General features: G+C 33.2%; 3 protein-coding genes across 6 annotated transcripts; all 3 read left to right on the top strand.

Moving 5' to 3' along the window:
* The first annotated feature begins 3,031 nt into the window (after positions 1-3,031).
* Positions 3,032-8,179, top strand: LOC116136504 (LAG1 longevity assurance homolog 3-like). 2 transcript variants are annotated; one of them, XM_031422199.1, is made up of 7 exons: positions 3,032-3,378; positions 5,229-5,458; positions 5,590-5,745; positions 5,978-6,163; positions 6,637-6,821; positions 7,102-7,171; positions 7,477-8,179. In XM_031422199.1, exons 1-6 carry the CDS (start codon positions 3,232-3,234, stop codon positions 7,131-7,133), a joined length of 936 nt encoding a protein of 311 aa, XP_031278059.1. In that variant the 5' UTR covers positions 3,032-3,231; the 3' UTR covers positions 7,134-7,171; positions 7,477-8,179. The 2 variants fall into 2 exon arrangements, with proteins under 2 accessions (XP_031278059.1, XP_031278058.1); XM_031422198.1 differs by having other exon boundaries at positions 7,102-7,176; positions 7,477-8,177.
* Positions 8,180-9,032: 853 nt separating this feature from the next.
* On the top strand, positions 9,033-14,284 carry LOC116136503. Of its 3 annotated transcripts, none has more exons than XM_031422196.1 (2): positions 9,033-9,085; positions 13,261-14,284. In XM_031422196.1, exon 2 carries the CDS (start codon positions 13,289-13,291, stop codon positions 14,078-14,080), a length of 792 nt encoding a protein of 263 aa, XP_031278056.1. In that variant the 5' UTR covers positions 9,033-9,085; positions 13,261-13,288; the 3' UTR covers positions 14,081-14,284. The 3 variants fall into 3 exon arrangements, with proteins under 3 accessions (XP_031278056.1, XP_031278055.1, XP_031278057.1); XM_031422195.1 differs by lacking the exon at positions 9,033-9,085 and adding an exon at positions 11,672-11,761 and having other exon boundaries at positions 13,261-14,283; XM_031422197.1 differs by lacking the exon at positions 9,033-9,085 and adding an exon at positions 11,738-11,833.
* A 1,498-nt stretch (positions 14,285-15,782) lies between these two features.
* LOC116136507 (peroxidase 11) lies at positions 15,783-17,544 on the top strand. Its single transcript, XM_031422202.1, has 4 exons — positions 15,783-16,087; positions 16,186-16,377; positions 16,470-16,635; positions 16,963-17,544. Exons 1-4 carry the CDS (start codon positions 15,851-15,853, stop codon positions 17,382-17,384), a joined length of 1,017 nt encoding a protein of 338 aa, XP_031278062.1. The 5' UTR covers positions 15,783-15,850; the 3' UTR covers positions 17,385-17,544.
* Positions 17,545-19,647: the final 2,103 nt, after the last annotated feature.

The raw sequence follows: 19,647 nt of genomic DNA, 5'->3' as shown, positions 1-19,647 counted from the left end.
AATTAAGTGTAATGCATCGTCACTTTCGGATGTGGCCTTTGTTGTATTTTATATGTCTTATAAGAATTGTTTCAGCAGCAAAAGAGGTGCTTTCAACTTGTACTATAACAGTATTTGTTTATTAATCTGGATAAGTTATGGTGTTGATACTTAGATTTTGATGCACTTGCAGCCACCAAAACCTCATATCTGCTCCTCTTTGCTTACAGTAGACCAAAATCCAAAAATCTTATTTCTTCTTCAGCTACATTGTTCAGGTTTTGGTGTTTTCCTAAACTTCAATTTACTCCGATTAACTTGTTAAACCAGTACTTACTGCAACACTATTTTATTATTATTTTGACCAAGAAACTGGATATGCATATAAGGATTGATTTGATGAATGGACCTTTTTTTCTCATATTTATGGATCTGCCCATGGTGTCAGCCCAGTTAAAGGTGTTGGTTTGCTGATAACCTTTAATGAACTTCCAAGTGATTCAACAGTCAAACATGTTTACTGGAATTTCAAGTAGATCAAATTCAGCTATATCCATATGATTAGGGAAACAATAAGATTCTTATAATGTACATAAACAAGAAGATTGCTAGTCTGCAACATGAACAAGACACCAATCAATTAAATCTCGTAACGCTTTAGGTACAAAGTGTGACATGTAAGAACCTGGAGGCCTGGTTGTGCTTTGGCCAAATTGCTGCTCCCACTACTGGGTGGTCAAATGGTAAAAGCAAGGCCGGCCCAAGGGATAGAGCTCCCAAATAAATAGGGTCAGAAATGGCCTAAATTTTTTATAAACTTTTTTAAATATATTACAAAATAAAGGTGGTGTAGACCGGCCCAATGGCCCCCCAAAAAAAAATAAATAAATAAAAAGCCTAAAATGCCCATATTTATTATAAATAAAAAAGCAATTTCTTTGGTAATATATGAGATTGAAAATTTTGAATTTCTATTGGGTATGATTATTTAGTATGAAATACTATTTGTTATTAATATGGTTAGTAAATATTTACAATCTAAAAATATTTACATTGTTATTGCAATATATTAGTTGAAAAGTTTTGTTTTATTTTTTGAAAAAGTTAGAGAAAATGGGTTTATATCTTCTATGATTTCTGCTAAAGAGATTGCAGAACAAATGAATATAAACTAAAATTTTGTAAAAAACGTATAATAAAGAGAAAAAAAACAATTTGATGAGAATGAAAACGAAGAGATGAAATTGTCAGCTGAAGAATCTTTTAGAATAAATTATTTCACATATTTAATTGATCATGTCATTTCCTCACTTCAAAGTAGGTTTGAATAATTTTAAATAGATAGTGATAATTTTGGTTTCCTTTATAATATAGAAAAGTTAAAATTGTTTGATGATGATAATTTAAAGAAAAATTGTTTAAATCTTGAAAATCTTTTAAAAACATGACATGTTCTCTGATATTGATGGTTTAAATTTTTATTCACAATTAAAAGCTTTAAAAGAAATTATAAACATGGAAATTAAAATACCACTTGAAATGCTAGATTTTATAATAATAATAATAATAATAATAATAAAAAAGTGAATTCTTTTCCAAATGCATGGATAGCTTATAGAATACTATTAACTATTCATGTTATTGTAGCTTCAGTAGAAAGAAGTTTTTCAAAAATAAAGTTAATAAGATCTTATTTGCGTTCAACAATGTTACAAGAAAGATTAGGTAATTTAACTATATCATCAATTGAAAAATAATTTAACTATATCATCAATTGAAAAAGATTTGGTTTCTAAACTTGAATACAAAAATTTAATTAGTAATTTTACATCTCAAAAGGCAAGAATAATAAATATGAGATAATTTTTTTAATATATGTTTATATTATTAGAATGTCGCGCCCCCCCCAAGTAATTATTCCCTAAAGTTACAAATGTTCTTGAGACGATGCTAGGTAAAAGAGCAAAAAGAAGTTTCATAAGATCTTGAGTTCGGGCCCTCATAGGCGCTAATAGAGGTGGCCATTGAGAGGTTTACCTCAGTGGCGGATCCAAAAAAAAATTTTAGGGTGGGTCAAAATAAAAAATAATTACATATTAATATTTTTGTTAGGGTAGGCCAAAATCCAAAACTTATATATATTAATATTTAAAAAATAATTGAGAGTGGGCCATGGCCCACCCAAAAATGAGCTGGATCCGCCCCTGGTTTACCTGATCATCAGTCGCAAGATTTCGAGATATTAGTTAAGATGCGTGCATGCTGACTTAGACACCCTCAATCAAAAAAAAAAAAAAAACTCAATTTGTTAAAGTGAGTGATGGGATGTTAATTATGATGTCTAGGCAAAATTTTACTTTTTTAAGATTGCAAGTATGAAGTATGTGCACAAATCTTGGCAAGGCTATTAAATTTTTTTTATTATTATTATTTTTAATCATTGAAGGTGATCGGGTCAACTTATATGCACCTCAATTAATCATTCAAAGTCCTAAAAGTCTGACTAGGTAATCCTTCAATGACCACCCCTATTAGGGCTTGAGTGACTGAAACTCAGGAACTTAAAGAACTTCTTTTTGTTCTTTTACCATCAACTACACGATGATGGTTCAAAGCTACTAAAATTAGGACAGAGAAAAGCCACCATCTACTACAACTCAAAAGAAAATGAGGTCCAGTTTCCTGAGTAAAAGTAACTCTTTTATTTGATGGCAACAAGCTCCATTTGTACCTTGTAATTAATTGATATCTATTTCACTTGAGTTTGTTTTACATTTACATTTATAATTCACAACAATTTCAATCCATATTTTGTATGAAACCAGGGATAGGAACTTACCATTTCACTTAGGAACATGTTTACTCTTTTTATAATAATAATCAAGCGCCTAGCCGGCCAGCTCATGGCCGGGGCAATCCTACATGCAAGCATGGGCTCAGCACAGTCTGGATTCACGTGGAACTTGAAATACTCAACTCACGAACTCACAAGAGGGGTAATTTCGTCAAATTGATAATAAAATAAACAAAACCTCACCAATCAAAAAGTACGGTTGGATGGACTCCATCATCTGATCCAAAAAAGCTCCCTTTTTTTGTTTTCTGAGAATCTAATGAAAGTCTAATTTCTTTCTTCATTACAAACTCACAGAGAGTCCACAATAAAGTCTCTTTGCCTGGACTTTTAGTACTCCTGATCTTCCTAATTTCTCTCTGTTTGTTTCTCCTGAAAATCCTGAAACAATATCTCTAATGGGTTTGATTGAATTTATCGAATCAATCAAATCCATTGATTGGGAGCAGGAATCGTACCCAGCTTATGAGGATTTTGCTCTTCTTCCTCTTTTCTTTATTTTCTTTCCCTCTGTTCGATTTCTTCTCGAAAGATTTGTATTTGAGGTACTGGTTTTCTTTTCTCTGATTCTTTTATTATAATGCTTGTGTATTTTTCATTAGTGTTTAACTTAAGCTTATTGGATAATTGGTGAAGTTGTTTATTGAGGTATTTGATTGACCCAGATAGGGATTTAAGTTTTATTTGATGGGTTTGTGTTTTCTCGAATACTTTTAGTAGGTTTTGTTTCGGTTTGATGTAGCATTACTTGATTTCAATCAGGAGTTTCTTCACTTGTATTTTCATCTCTTGCCTTGTTAACTGCTGTAAACACTAAGATCTAATGTTAGAAGTTAAATCATGAGACTTGTAATGTTTCAAATATTTGCTCTAATTAGTTCAAAGATGGTGACTTTAATTCACACTTGTACTGAAATTGACAATGTGATATAAATCTTTCTTATTATGCATCTTCCAATTGGAACATATCCACAATGTTTATATAGCTCTACATTGGTGCTTACACCTTCTTTGGTTTTCATTTAAAAAATTCAGATAATTTTTCTGGAAGTGACTTTTGTTGTTTCACCGAGTGTATTGTAATTGCTTAAGTTAGGGCTCGTAGATGATATAAAGGATCACAATTAAACTTGAGATAAAATTTCTAGCTAGCTTAGTTCTTTAGGGCAGCTTTGACTGAGCTTCGGTCATTGGATCTTGATTTAATTTTCTCTGTATTGAGTAGGAAGTGTTGAGTGGATGAACTTGAACATTTTTCTATAGTTGCTTGGTGGTTTGATATTTGACCAAAGAATTGAAAATTGAGTGCATATTATTTGACGGCCAGGAACTGGAATATTTTTGCTCGTTGTTGTCATGGTATGTGATAAAAGTTGCTTAAGCTTGATCCCAGGGTTGTTGCTTGAGCCTATGTTCCAAAAAAATTGAACTTTATGGGATTTCCTAATTTTCACCTTTTATGAATAATGATTTTAAGTGCTGAGATGCTTGAAAAACCAGGAATAGTAGTATGGGGTACGCATGTCAAAATCAATTAGATTATAGTGCAGGTTAAGTGTAAGTAGAGCTTTTTATTGCTATAAACTTGCAGCCAGAGGCATAACTTTGAGGTGTTAATAATATTCCCTAGTTAGTTTTACGCATGTTGAGGTATTAGTTCAAATGGAGGCTTTTCTATCTTACATACTTCCTAGGAAACTTATGTAGGATAACTACCAAGACCTAGATTAGAATATAGAATAATGATTGGCTTCTTGCAATTTATGAAACTGAATATAAGAGCAATTTTTCTAACACCAAGTAGAAGGATAGACCTTTGCTTACTTTACTCCTCCGCCCCCACTCCCATTCTATTGCTGTCCTATCTGACATGTTGACATGTGGTTTGGATATCTAAGATGAGGCTGAAGTTTTATGGCATATCTAATAATTGTAGGTTGTTTATTAGATTCGGGCATTTATGTACAAGTTTTAGATGATAATATGTCATAGTTAATTTTATATATCATTATCCATCCACATGATGTGTGGCATTTTTGTTGTTCTATCATCTCTTAGTTTGCTGCTGTATTTCAATATTGAGAAATAAAAGGCCAAAGTAGCATGTCAAGTCTCTTGAACTATATATGCAATTTGAGAAAACCATATCAAGTGTATACATGAGCAGCCACTGAATATGAATTATTTTAATTGCTTTCATTTTGAACTTTCTCTTTATTTTTTCTTCTCAGCAACCGGATGATGTATGCTGTTATAACTAAGAAAAGAAAGTTTGAATGTGACTTCTTCTTTCTTGTAGACTTTGTCCCTCTTTTATATGTTCAATTCCTTTCCTCTAACCGTTTTGCTTCTAAGAACTTATTATGTTTGCATGAAATTTATATACGTGTCACAGACAGTGGGGAGACGATTAATTTTTGGAAATGAGCGCCAGATGCTGGAGGTTGAGGTAAAAGAAAGAGGGAAAAGAATTAGAAAATTTAAAGAGTCAGCCTGGAAATGCGTGTATTTTCTTTCAGCAGAAGTTCTGGCTCTGTCTGTAACTTATGATGAACCTTGGTTTAAGAATACTAGATACTTTTGGGTGGGGCCAGGAGATCAAGTGTGGCCGGACCAAAAAACTAAGTAAGTTTTAAATTATGTATCTTAGCTCAGTTAATATATTGGCTTAAATCTATCCTTGTGGATTAACATTTTGAAGAAATTTTAAGATATCTGCATTATAACTCAATTTGGAATTGTTGTATCTTTTGCAGGTTGAAATTGAAGGGATTATATATGTATGCTGCTGGATTTTACTCATACTCAATATTTGCTCTGATGTTCTGGGAAACAAGGCGTTCTGATTTTGGGGTGTCCATGAGTCATCATGTTGCAACTGTCATTCTCATTGTGCTGTCATATATATTTAGGTCTGCTCTTTCAAATTCTGTAGCAGCCTTCTGTTGCTCCCTTTATTAGATTTCAGAGGAAGTATGGTTGGTACTAACATAATGTTTGGTGTAGAGCCTTATTTGAAAACCGAAGTGTGTTTGCCTATATTATGAAGCTTATTCAGAAAAAAAGGATCTCCTTTGCATTCAAGTATACACATCTGGCTATTATACTTACAGATCAATATATTAACATGTCTGTCTCTTGCAGATTTGCTCGCGTTGGTGCAATTGTTTTGGCGCTTCATGATGCCAGTGATGTGTTTTTGGAGATTGGGAAGATGTCGAAATACAGTGGCGCTGAAGGAGTTGCTAGTTTTGCATTTATTCTTTTTGTTTTGTCTTGGATCCTATTGCGGCTCATATATTACCCTTTCTGGATCCTTTGGAGTACAAGGTTTGCAAAGTTGTTGCTTAATTCATATTTGCCTTCATTATTTTGTTTGGTTTAACTTTGTGTTGGTCAAAGTATATCAAAATTACAATTTGATATTGCATTATGAGTTCTATTGCTTTACTAGAATAATCTAATTCAGATTGTACCCTTGAAAGAATTCTCTTGTTTTTATTTTTACTTTTTGGTACAAGCATACTAGTGGAAGCTTTTTTTGGCCATTGCTGTACAGATGAAGGAGATTTCATTAGAAGTTATTGTTTTGGAAATTTATTAATATATGCTGGGAAGACTGCAAATATCTGTGAGGATGATGAATTTATATCTTCATTTCCTTGCACCTAAAGAGAATAATAGTTTTGCTCCAGTGACTACTTGTTAAACTGAATTAAGTATGGAATTAAAGTAACATGATTAGATTTATTTTAACGTATTTTCTTTACTTATCCTTTCCTTTCCATTATCCACTATGACAGTTATGAAGTTATCCTGACCTTGGACAAGGAAAAGCACCCAGTGGATGGACCAATCTATTATTATGTGTTCAACACTCTTCTATTTTGCTTGCTTGTTCTTCACATTTATTGGTGGGTCTTGATATACCGGATGCTTGTCAAACAAATCCAAGCTAGAGGCCGAGTTAGTGAAGATGTTCGTTCAGGTGAAGAATACATGTTCATTTAAATGGTTTTGTTTGTTTGTGGTGAATGCATAGTGTAGCATAAAAATAAGTTTTCGAAACAAATTTAAGCAATATCAACTACCATCATCTATGTTGATAATGGATGAAGCATGGTAGGATTATCAATAATTTGTTCTGGCATCTAGTGATGTGCTGATATTTTCATGCATGACCCGTTATCTCCTTAATGAAGCCTCTACATCTCATTTCTGGTATTTAATTTTTTCCTTTTTCACCCCTTGTATATTTCTTCGTGCAGACTCAGAAAGTGAAGACGAGCATGAAGATTAATCAGGAAGCCAAATAATTACAGCCATTGCGTTACTCCTGTAAGGTAACTTATTATCTCATGTGATCATTTTGAATACTATATACTTCTATGTGATCATTTTGAATACTATATAAGACACCAAATAGTTCATTGTGTTTACATTTACTTATTGCACAATGAAAATTACGACCTGAATGCTGTGAATTCTTACACTAATTGGTAAAGAGCAAAATACAGCACAGTAACAAACATTTTGAAGAAGGAGTTAGATATATAGTTCCAAATTCCCAGTTTGTTCTGTTGTAATGCATTATTGCTCCTTGATGGAACTGAAAAGATACTATTCTGCCATGTGTCCTGCAGGTGTGGAGTAGTCATGAATTATACGTCTGATTTGTTCTTTAATGAAAATGAAACACATACGATCTCTGGAATTCCTTTGTAATGAAGGGATTGTATACTGATTTTTAAGATGAAGCGACAGACAATGGTAGCAATTGATGAGGTGTACAATTCTTTATTTGAGATTTTGGATGCGAAGCACCAGCTTAGATTTGTACTAACCCACCAAAGATTTGTTGTGAGAGAAATTTAAACTGTAATATAATTGATCTTTAATACTTGAGCCTGCTGCCTGTTGTGAGGGTTTGTTAATGCACTCAATTCTTTTTCTAACCTACCAAGGAACTTTGGTTTAGATCAAAGACTGTTTTACTTCAACTTCATCATCACTTCAAAAGTGTCCATGGGTGAACAGATATTGGTCAATGAAATTTTACTGAGTTCTGTTCTGTCCCGTCTTTTAAAGTATTTTCTTTTCTTAGTACTCTATTGCTTGTTAAAGGGGAAACATGGTTATTTGTTCTCGGGTTATCAGAAGAAAGGGGAACCCTTTGAATTGGATGTAAAGTTTATAATTTTGCTTACTGAGGGGTATGTATTAGCATTAAAGTCTGTTTGATCTGCACAAAAGTATGTATAACTAGAAAGCCTGTGAAAATTTTCACAGTTGTACATGTTTTTCACAAATGGAGGGATTTGTAATGACAAAAAGCAAATTGAAAGATTGCATAGAAGCTTGAATCTCCGATCCATGTAGATGTCATCAGTATTCTTCAGTTTGAGTTGGTTCCGAAAAAGTAATAATAAAAGATATTGACAACTAGTTTAATTTTGCTGCTATCCTGTGTTAAGTTAGGAAACTGTGATTGAACTCAATTGACAAGATATTCAGCTTTTTTTTTTTTTTTTTTTAACTTATGATAATATACATATACCTCTAAAATTATAATACAAATTACAAGTAGGGGTGCTCAAAAAAATGCAAAAACAGAACTGAAGCAATAGCCGAACCAGTTTTTTGGTAATCTAGAAAACTAGTTTGATTTTAGTTCAGTTATCGGTTTACGGGATTATGGGAACCAGTAAACCAAAAACAATTTTATAAACCGATTTATTATAAAAATAATAAAATATAAAATTAAAATAATAAAAATCAAAATCAAAATATATAAACCAAATTATTATAAAAATAATAAATAAAAACAATAAAATCGGTTTATTATAAAAGTAATAAAATATAAAACTGGTTTAAATTAGGGAAAAATCAAAATAAAAAATAAGTTAAAGGAAAACCAATTAACAAAAAAACCAGTTTTCCTCTTAACCGGCTCGGTTTCGGTTTAGAAAAATTCTTAAACCAAAAAACTAGTTCGGTTCAAAAAATTGGTTAAGCGATTATGAACACCCCTAATTACAAGCATAAAATTTGGATTCATAATGTTATTTAATAAAATTTGGGGTCAGAAAGTTTGGTTTACAGCCTCTAAACTACGTCGTTTTTTGTTCAAGTTATTTTTGAAACAAAAAGTTTCTTCCATGCACCTGTGTTCTTAATAAATCCCCATTTAACTTGTTGGCCAAGACGAAGAAGCCCAACCTTGGATCACATCGCAGAAACAACACTCAGTTTGTAAGTTCACTTTTCTTTTTTAATTTTATTAATTGAATTCATCCGTCTTTACTGATTGTTCTTCTTCATCAGGTATTCTTCTCTCGTTTCTTATAATTTCTACTCATTTTCTATGTTTAGTTAACTTCGCTTTCTTTAAATATATTTCGTCCTCCCAACTTATTGACCTTCTGTGAATATTTTTTTTTTTTTTTTTTTTTTTTTTAGGCTTTTTAACTGCCAACATTATATATTTATATGTGAAATTTTCTGTTTCTAATCACTGGAAAATTTGAACTGTGAAACCTTCTATCGTTTTTTAATTCGGGATGTTAAAAAAAATGCAAAAACCGAACCGAAGCAATAACTGAACCGGTTTTTTGATAATCTAGAAAACTAGTTCAATTTTGGTTCAAAGAAATATAAAAACCGATTTTTCGGTTCAGTTACCGGCTTACGGGATTATGGGAACCGGTTAACCAAAATCAGTTTATAAACCGGTTTATTATAAAAATAATAAAATATAAAATTAAAATAATCAAAATAAAAATATATAAACCAATTTATTATAAAAATAATAAATTATAAAATAAAAACAATAAAACCGGTTTATTATAAAAATAATAAAATATAAAACCGGTTTAAATTAGGGAAAAATCAAAATAAAAAATAAGTTAAAGGGAAAACCAATTAACCAAAAAACCGGTTTTCCCCTTAACCGGTTTGGTTTCGGTTCAAGAAAATTCTTGAACCGAAAAACCAGTTCGATTCAGAAAATCTGTTATGAACACCCCTAATTACAAGCCTAGTTAGTAAATACGTGTTTTATATGTGAATTATACGGCCAGCCATATAATTATTGGAATATCGGTATAATTAGCGAATTATTGCAAAAAAAAAAAGTGTTTGAAACGACGTCGTTTTAGTGGGGGAAGAAGAAATCAGTGGGTAAGGGAAGAGATTAGAAAAGGGGTTTTAAATTGAATTAATGATATTAAAATAATTTAAAATTTTCTAAAAAATCCCCTAGGTTTGCTAATTTAACTAAACACCCAAATATATAAAAACTTTATAAAATAACAAAAACACTCCCACCACCAGCAGTGCCAGATTCTAGCTATCATCGTCGGAATCTGACTGAAAAATTGCGTTACGACACAGACTAGTCGGATCTATGTCGTAACGCATCGATATGGCCTTTTCCGTCCAGATCCATAACGCGTTGATATGAAATTTTCGTCCAGATTCACCACGGATCTGGCTGAAAAAGGCCAGATGTGGCCGTCGACGGCCGCAAAAGTCCATCTTTGGCCGTTAGATACGGCCAAAGATGTGATCATCGTTGTCGATCGATAACGGCCAGATCGGTGAATTACCGGCCTTTTCTGGTCGTGGTGTAGGCTGTTGTAACAGATTCTGGCTACCACCGACGGTGGTTGCCGGAATCTGGCAAGTATGGGTTTGGGGGTGTTTTTGTTACTTTTTAAACTTTTTTCTGGGGGTATTTAATGAAATTAATAAACTTAAGGGGTCTAAAATTTATTAAAAAAATACAATAATATTTCTCAAATAATGTGCCAAAACAATATTTGGGGAATATGATTGGGAATATGGATAATAAATATGGAACCAAACGCACCCCTTATTTCTTACTGTTACAGTTAAAGGAAATATTTTCATGAAAATATGTTTTTATTAGATATTAATCTGAAATTAAAATTGAATATATATATATATATATAAGTAACCAAACATCATTTGTGATGCCTTGCTTGATATAACTTCATTTTTTAAAGTTATAATACATTAATGTATTAATTAATATGATTAATTATAATTGCATTATACTTAAATTTATTGGATTTTATGATTTCTTTATTTAACTTTCTTACACAACCTAGTAATCCAATAGTCTTAACTCTTATTAAATCAAAATAAATAAATAAATAATAAACAATTAAAGTCATATATTATAGGTATAAAATAATTGTTAGACTATTGTAACATTAATCTTTTATATAGATTTGTGAGACAAAATTTTAGTTCTTTATTTAATATAATTTAATGGATTAATGGAAAGTTAAAATTGGTTGCATTTAATATCAAACTTATCAAGTTTTAAATTAGTAAAGAATCATGACTAAATATTGTGTTTAAGTCTGGTGACTATAATTTAAATATCAGTTATATATTGTATATTTGTGTTATTGGTTAATTGAATACTTTGCATTTGAAATGCTATATTGATTTTAACCAAGTAATCTATAAAAGTATTAAAACTAATGTTGATATTGCCGTATTTTTCAAAATGTATTATTGACAATGCACCTTATTAAACCCGTATATACCCGTATCATATTTTTTCCGTATCCAAATTTTATGGCCGAATTTTTATAAACGAATTTTTCACCGTTTTTTGTATTATACCTATAAAATTCTTGTACCCTTTTTTACCCTACCCGTATTGACTAACTAGGATTACAAGTATAAAATTTGGATTCATAATGTTATTTCATAAAATTTGGGGTCAGAAAATTTGGTTTACAGCCTCTAAACTACGTCGTTTTTTGTTCTAGTTATTTTGTAGACAAAAAGTTTCTTCCATGTACCTCTGTTCTTAATAAATCCCCATTTAACTTGTTGGCCAAGACGAAGAAGCCCAACCTTGGATCACATCGCATAAACAACACTCAGTTTGTAAGTTCACTTTTCTTTTGTAATTTTATTAATTGAATTCATCCGTCTTTACTGATTGTTCTTCTTCATCAGGTATTCTTCTCTCGTTTCTTATAATTTCTACTCATTTTCTATGTTTAGTTAACTTCGCTTTCTTCAAATATATTTCGTCCTCCCAACTTATTGACTTTCTGTGAATATTTTTTTTTTTTTTTTTTTTTTTTTTAGGCTTTTTAACTGCCAACATTATATATTTATATGTGAAATTTTCTGTTTCTAATCACTGGAAAATTTGAACTGTGAAACCTGCTCTCTGTGAAGATTTAGAGGTTGATATTTTTTATTACCAATTAAAATTATGCTATCACCCACTCAATTATGTATTCATTTTCGCTTTCAAGAGGAGATGACCTCCTAAGTTGGAAGGCGTGAGCCAGTGGGTATTCCAGTTGTGAGTACCTTCAAGAACAAATCGGGTTGTTCTTTTGATATTTAATAGGAACTTAGTTCTTTTCCTCTCGCTCTTTTTTTTTTTTTTATATCATGTTATAAGTTTATGGTACGTGGCTGCATTGAACTATTTATCTTTCAAACTACATGCTTTCTCTTGGAAAATGATGATCGCTTATTGATTACTTTGTTGTTTTTGTAGTTTAAATATTCTGTGTAGCTTACTCTGTGAGCATTAAAGGTCAAAACTCAGAAATGAAGTATCAAAAAGAACTCATTGGTTACTGGTTATAGTCCCATAAACACATTCAATATAGTGAATTGAAACTAAGATAGCTTTTTTTTATTAACCAAATACTAGAGAACCTTTTTTTTTTATTTTTTCACTGAAGGTTCATGAGACTTAATGAGTTTTCAGATTATTTACTTGTATTTTTTTTTTTTTTTTTTTAAATTGTTGAATTGGAGATTGTTTCATCTTTTCTCTACTCAAATTTTCTCCTTGAGAGGTGTTGATGTGTATATTCAGACAACATTCCTTAAGCTTATCCTAGTCATGTACATCAGTGACTAAAGAGATGAAAAAATTAACTTACCCTTACATTGCACAGGAGTACGTGCTCTGTAATGAAGGGACAATTTTGCTACAGCTTATCTGAATTAGAGAGACTTTTAAAATATAAATACAGAAGAAATTGAAGAATGTAATTTGCCCATGTACCACACGGGCACATGACCAGTGTGTATTCCATATGGATGAAGAAACACTTCTACCGGCCATGAATGAATCTTCCATTTGTTGCTGTGTGGCTGTGTTTGCACAGAGAATTATGTAGGAAACAAAACAAGAGAACAATAGCTGAACAAATTGTTTGGTTTGAACCTGGTGCTAGTTTAGGAACCAAGTTGTAATCTGTCATTGATTTGAATAGTTGATTTAATAAGAATCTTGATGCTGTTTTTAAATTGACTTTGTGGAAACGGTTATCTATACTAATCACCATTGTCTTCAGGGGTCGAATTTTTTGAGATATTATACTGATAACATATATACATTTGTATATTGATAGGTTGCTTAATTGGATTAAAGGATAGAAAATGGAAGATGTGCTGACAGAGATTCCTCCACCTTCAAGGTTCTTTCAGGAAGATCTCTACAACTTTGCTCCTCCATCACCACCTCTTCCATCTCCCTTCATCCTGTTCTCTAATCCTAAGCCTAATATACCTCTTCGCCCCTCTCTCGTCATCATTGCCCTATCTTCTCCATCCCTCTTCCTCGTCAATCATATATCCTCTAAAACCCTTATCGGAAGTCTAATCCTCCCTGAGATTCCCTTCTCTGGAAACTCTATTGAACCGTCCCTTGGAGACAAATCATGCAATATTTATGCCATCAATGACACAGATGATAGTATTCTTTTTATACCTGTTCAGTGCCCAGTTGCTGCAGAGAGATCTCACATTGTTGCAAAGTTGTTGATTGGTGAACAAATTGTTCCTGAAAGGGTCCTGATTTTGGATTCAGTTCAGACCCGGAACTTTAGGGGTAAACTCTCACTGGATGAGACCTGTGCTTTCAAGCTGGAGACTTCATCAGAAAGAAAAGGAGGCTCTTCATTGCTAAAAGATGTAGACTATTTCCCATCAGGAAGTATGGTTGATGGTTTTGCCGCTGCTTTGTTGGGTAGATGTCAATTGAAGAAGATCAAGGGAACTCTGTGTGTCTCATGGCCTGAATATGGTGGTTCTGTGGTGTCACTGCTCAAATCTCTACTGCATAAGAATGTGCTGACTGGTGTGGACTTTAGCTTAACTGATGGTGAGGATAGCTATTCGAGGTTCAACCAGATTAAGAATCATCCTTTTGATTCTGAACTATATACCTGATGTACTAGGTTTAAGGTGCTTTTTGGATTATGCTAACTCTAATTTTCATTTTTTTTCCCCTTTTCTACTGTACTTTGACTTGTTTTTGTGCTGTTAAGAAAAATGTCTTCGTAAAAGAGAACATGCCCAAGAAGGATTTTATTTTTTGCTTGCTATAAATTATAATGCCGTGGTTTTGGTTCTTAATAGAAAAACTTGTTTTTGTATGGAAACTTCATGCTTGACATTAATTTTATCCTTCTATACCCGTTACATCAAGTACAGAGCAAACATGCATTCACACTCACATCATCAGCTTTGTTAGTACACTCAAAATAGTTAGCTGATGCTTATGAATTTGTAATAGAAAATGGGCCCTTCATTCAATTTTGCTATCTCATTGTGGTTTCCCCCATTGGTAAAATGTTGACTGTGTTCTGCTATTTTGCTGCTGTGCCTACCATTTGTATGATATCATTTTTCAGATATCTGATTCATCTGGATGTTGAACTGATGTGATTAAGTTTGTAGTAATGTTAAGTTCACAACTCAATTTTACAATCTTCTCTCACAACTTTCGATGTAGTAGCTCATAATCGGTCAGAAAAATGGAATTTATTTGTGAGCTGACCAATTACGAGCTGTCATATCGGATTATGAGATTAGACTATAGACTTAGCATTTTTCTTAAATTTGTGATCGAGCGAAGATTATGGCTGCCGTGTGTTATCTCGGACTGTTTCAGAGAATTAAATAGGACTTCAAGTGAAGATTATTGCTGCCGTGTGTTATCTCGGACTGTTTCAGAGAATTAAATAGGATTCGAGTCTCTTGGGCCATCCTTGGTATTAGGGCTGTGCCCAATTTCATTTAAATGTAGGCCCTGACATATATTACAATTTACAGGTGGTAACAGAATTGTCCTGTGTTCTAGCGCTTCCTCCTATACGACAAGTTAAATTGAATGAGAAACTTGCAGATATCAGAAAGTTACTAGTACTTTTATATAGTGAGCTACGTCTTATATCTTGCACTTCACGATCAAGATTCAATATTTCATTTTCTAGATTTTCTCTCATGAAGAAGAAAGTGAAAATGAAGATACAAGAAAGGTTAACTGTATTCTTGTTTGTAAAGAAAATTATAAAATATAAACGTCTGTAACGTGTTAATTGTGCTAAAAATCCTACCCTGATTCTCAATTTGTCAACTAATGCTAATAGACCGAAATCAATGGAGAAGAAAACGTTTGTAATGGTAATAGTGAACCGTGTTTGTTTAACCTAATCTGTCCAAATTAATTAGACCATCCAACTTATCAAGTCCATGCAATATAAATATAATAGCTCCATTTGATTAATGAATTATTAACACCTTATTCAAGATTGTGTTCAACTTGAGAGTTTTTTATGAAATGAAACTCTCAAGTTCAAAAGGTTGAAAGAGTAAAAGGAGGGGCGAGCAAACATTTAGCTGTTATCAGTTACAGGTTTGGTGGCTTGCCCCAATGTTTTTAAGTAATTAACAATGGCCTGTAACACGTCTTTAAGACTATCTCTTTCTCTATCATTTCGTTTTTTTTGGGTTTAGGAGATTTCACCAACCAGGCCAACATTAGTTGCATCTTCTATTGACTTTAATATATCTTTATACAAATTACTCAAGCAGCGGCCATGCAAATTTCTTCGTTCTTTTCACTTATATATCTCCCAGTCCCACCTATCTCTACCACCCTCTTGTGTCGATATTCAAAACTAAACAAAAAAAAAAAGCAAAGTGCGTGCAGCAATAATGGCACCTTTTTTTCATCGTCCAAACCTCTCGATTTTGCATTTGTTGATCTTAGTTTTCTCAGTTTTTGGCTTCAGGTTGCATGCAAGTGATCCTTATTTGACACTGGATTACTATGCGTCTAAATGCCCAACCGTGTTCGAGATTGTCAAGAAAGAAATGGAATGTGCTGTTCTTTCTGATCCACGTAACGCTGCCCTCATAGTTCGATTACATTTCCATGACTGCTTTGTACAGGTTCCTGTTTCATCATCATCATCTGGCTGAAGATTTCTTTTTCTTTAAACAAAATTAAGCCGATTATTAATGGTTAGCGTTTTGATGTAATGGTACAGGGATGCGACGGGTCAGTTTTGCTTGACGACACAATCGACCTGAAAGGAGAGAAAACAGCTTCTATCAATAAAAATGCCCTTAAAGGTTTTAGACTGATTGATAGGATCAAGAACAAGCTTGAATCTGAATGCCCTGGAATTGTGTCGTGTGCAGATATTCTTACTATTGCAGCAAGAGATGCTGTCATCCTGGTATATATATTAAAATAAATAAATGAATTCTTTGTCGTAATCACATATGAATTGACAAAATTTCGTTCAATATTTGATGCAATCTTCTGCAGGTTGGTGGACCTTATTGGGATGTTCCAGTGGGAAGAAAGGATTCGAGAACTGCAGGTTACGAACTCGTAAGCTCGAATATGCCCGCTGCGGATGAGGGTCTTCTCTCTATCATCTCCAAGTTTCTTTATCAAGGCCTCACAGTCACGGATATGGTGGCTCTTTCAGGTAAGCCACTGATACTTGGACAGAGACACTTCTCAAATTTGACTGGAGTCTGGAGTCTGTCATTTTGCGGATATCTGTAGGTCATCGTTAAGCCAAGCTATTAAAATTTTGCTATAAATATATTTATTTTAAAAATAATCAATTATATTCTAATTATTTCTTGATTGAAAAAAAAAATATTCATTTAAAAACGAAAAGGAAACTGCAAAAAGAATTAACCCAAATATACAGAAGCTGACCACTCGAGAATTTGTGTTGTCAAATAAACAATACTAAGCTTTTGCGATGAAGTAATTTATTCACATCCTCATTGTTAATAATGTGCAGGAGCTCACACAATTGGAATGGCACGGTGTGAGAATTTCAGAAAAAGGATCTACGGAGACTTTGAATTAACTTCAGAGAAAACTGTATTGTCTGAAACGTATCTCAGTAAATTGAAATCAACATGCCCTGCCGTTGGATCAGACAATAACGAATCAGCAATGGATTATATTACACCAAATCTCTTCGACAATTCTTTCTACCAAACACTTCTCAAAGGAGAGGGACTTCTCAACTCAGACCAGGAAATGTACTCAAGCGCACTTGGAATCCAAACAAAGGAGCTTGTGAAGAAGTATGCACATGAACCTCTTGCTTTCTTCCAGCAATTTTCTGATTCTATGGTCAAAATGGGAAATATTACCAATGCGGATAGCTTTGAGAATGGAGAAGTGAGGAAGAATTGCAGATTTGTGAACACATGAGCTATGTACGTGCGTGTAAAGTTCAGGAATGATATTTTAATTTTTATGTTGATGAAGAAGTGAAAACAACTCACACAGATTGTATGTAATACAGTTATTAAGAACTGGAGTTTGTTTTGTGATTCATTTTGATAATCTTATGAAGGTGAATTATTATTAATTATCTTGTATTTCGTTCTTCTTTGAAGAGAAACTTGCATGAATCTGTAAGGATGCGCTTTGGATTTCGGATTGTCAAGTGTAAACTTTCATGTTGAATGTAATTTGTAGTCTTAAAAGTACATTCATTTATGCATAACATCATGGATATAATCTATGTTAATCCAATCTTATACTTTCTTGTAAAGGAGAGGAAGATACCTCTACATGGTCGAGTGGTTTGATAAGGACTCTTGGGTATATTACTTGAGAAATCCTGAATTCAAGTCCCTTTTCGTGTGCTAATAGGGATAATCACTATAACTCTTACCTAACTGATAGTTTTAGGTCCTGAGAGATTGTTGAGAAAACTAATTCTGAAATGAAAATACTTCTTACTCAAGAATCAAAGATTACAAAATTGATTAATGAAAGTTACAATAGTTGGTTTCTTATATACAGCATGTTTGTTAGTAACCAACTCTAACTTAGATGAGCTAGATGAACTAACTTCTAACTGTTATTAACAAACTAAACAGACTAACTAATTACAGTAACAAACTTCTAACTAATTTAATTACAGACTAACTAATTTATAGTGACTAACATCATTTAATCTTCATTTGTTGATGCTTCAACTTCATTCGTTGATGCTTTAGCTTCAGTATGCTTCAATATCCCTCGCAAGCTGGAGAATGGATACTTAACATTCCCAGCTTGGACAAATTAGCTCGAAATGGTGCAAGAGAAAGAGCCTTAGTGAGTAAATCAGCTAACTGATAAGAGGAAGAACAGGGCATAAGATGAATGAGACCCGATTGAACCTTTTGTCTTATAACATGGCAATCTATTTCTATGTGCTTGGTACGCTCATGAAATGTGGGATTGGCAGCAATCTGAAGTGCAGATTTGTTGTCATAGAAAAGTAGGGCAGGATGTGAATGAAGAACATGAAAATCCTGAAGTAAGTAATGCAACCACTGAAGTTCACATGTCGTAGAAGCAAGAGCACGATACTCAGCTTCGGAAGATGATCTGGAAACTGTTGTTTGTTTGTTAGCACGCCAGCTTATTAGAGATGAGCTAAGAAATACACAAAAACTTGTAATAGATTTGCGAGTAGCAGAGCATCCAGCCCAATCACTATCACTAAAGGCTTTCAATGTAAGATCAGAGGATGCAGGAAAGAATAAGCCATAAGCTGGACAATTTTTAACATAACGAAGAACACAATTGGCAGCTTGAAGATGAGCTGAAGTAGGCTTGTCAAGAAACTGACTTAATTGTTGAACAACCTTTTAACATAACGAAGAACACGATTGGCAACTTGAAGATGAGCTGAAGTAGGCTTGTCAAGAAACTGACTTAATTGCTGAACAACAAAAGATAAGTCAGGTCTGGTAGAGGTCAAGTAGAGGAGACGCCCAACCAACCTTCTGTAATAAGTAGGATCCGAAAGAAAATCACCATCAGTGTTGGATAATTTCAGGAAAGACTCCATTGGTGTGGTTGCAGGTTTACAAGCTAGATAGCCAACATCTAATAAATTTCAAGGGCATACTTGTGTTGACATAAGGTAATGCCATGCTTGGAACGTGCTCCTTCCAATCCAAGAAAAAATTTGAGATCACCAAGGTCCTTTATTTTGAAGGCAACATCAACGTAAGCCTTCACATGATCAATTTCCTGAAGATTATTCCCTGCCAAGATAACATCATCGACATATATCAAGAGAGCAGTAAGGGAATCATTATGGTGTTTAACAAAAAGGGAATGATCAGAGGATGATTGAATCTAGCCGAAAGATAATAAAGCTAAAGTAAGCTTTGAGAACCACTGGCGACTGGCCTGTTTGAGTCCATAAAGGGACTTTTGAAAATGGCAAACCTGATTGGGATGAGAAGAACTGAAACCTGGAGGCAGGATCAGGTAAACTTCTTTAGATAAATCACCGTGCAGGAAAGCGTTATTTACGTCAAGCTGTTTCAGATGCCAATTTGAGGAAGCAGCCAATGCAAGAAGTAGTCTGACAGTGGTAAGCTTAGCCACAGGGGAGAATGTGTCAAAGTAGTTTATACCTTCAGTTTGGGTATAGCCTTTGGCAACTAAATGAGCTTTGTAATGC

The sequence above is a fragment of the Pistacia vera genome, unplaced genomic scaffold (assembly GCF_008641045.1).
Source record: "Pistacia vera cultivar Batoury unplaced genomic scaffold, PisVer_v2 Contig316, whole genome shotgun sequence".
Classification (NCBI taxonomy): Eukaryota; Viridiplantae; Streptophyta; class Magnoliopsida; order Sapindales; family Anacardiaceae; genus Pistacia; species Pistacia vera.
This window is presented reverse-complemented; position numbering and strand designations above follow the sequence as displayed.

Excerpts from the sequence above, each read along its gene's own strand:
- LOC116136504 (XM_031422199.1), top strand. The coding sequence starts at position 3,232 with ATGGGTTTGATTGAATTTATCGAATCAATCAAATCCATTGATTGGGAG. Across the intron at positions 3,379-5,228 it reads TCGAAAGATTTGTATTTGAG|ACAGTGGGGAGACGATTAAT; the intron begins GTACTGGTTTTC and ends TACGTGTCACAG. Across the intron at positions 5,459-5,589 it reads TGGCCGGACCAAAAAACTAA|GTTGAAATTGAAGGGATTAT; the intron begins GTAAGTTTTAAA and ends TATCTTTTGCAG.
- LOC116136503 (XM_031422196.1), top strand. The coding sequence starts at position 13,289 with ATGGAAGATGTGCTGACAGAGATTCCTCCACCTTCAAGGTTCTTTCAG.
- LOC116136507 (XM_031422202.1), top strand. The coding sequence starts at position 15,851 with ATGGCACCTTTTTTTCATCGTCCAAACCTCTCGATTTTGCATTTGTTG. Across the intron at positions 16,088-16,185 it reads TCCATGACTGCTTTGTACAG|GGATGCGACGGGTCAGTTTT; the intron begins GTTCCTGTTTCA and ends GTAATGGTACAG. Across the intron at positions 16,378-16,469 it reads CAAGAGATGCTGTCATCCTG|GTTGGTGGACCTTATTGGGA; the intron begins GTATATATATTA and ends AATCTTCTGCAG.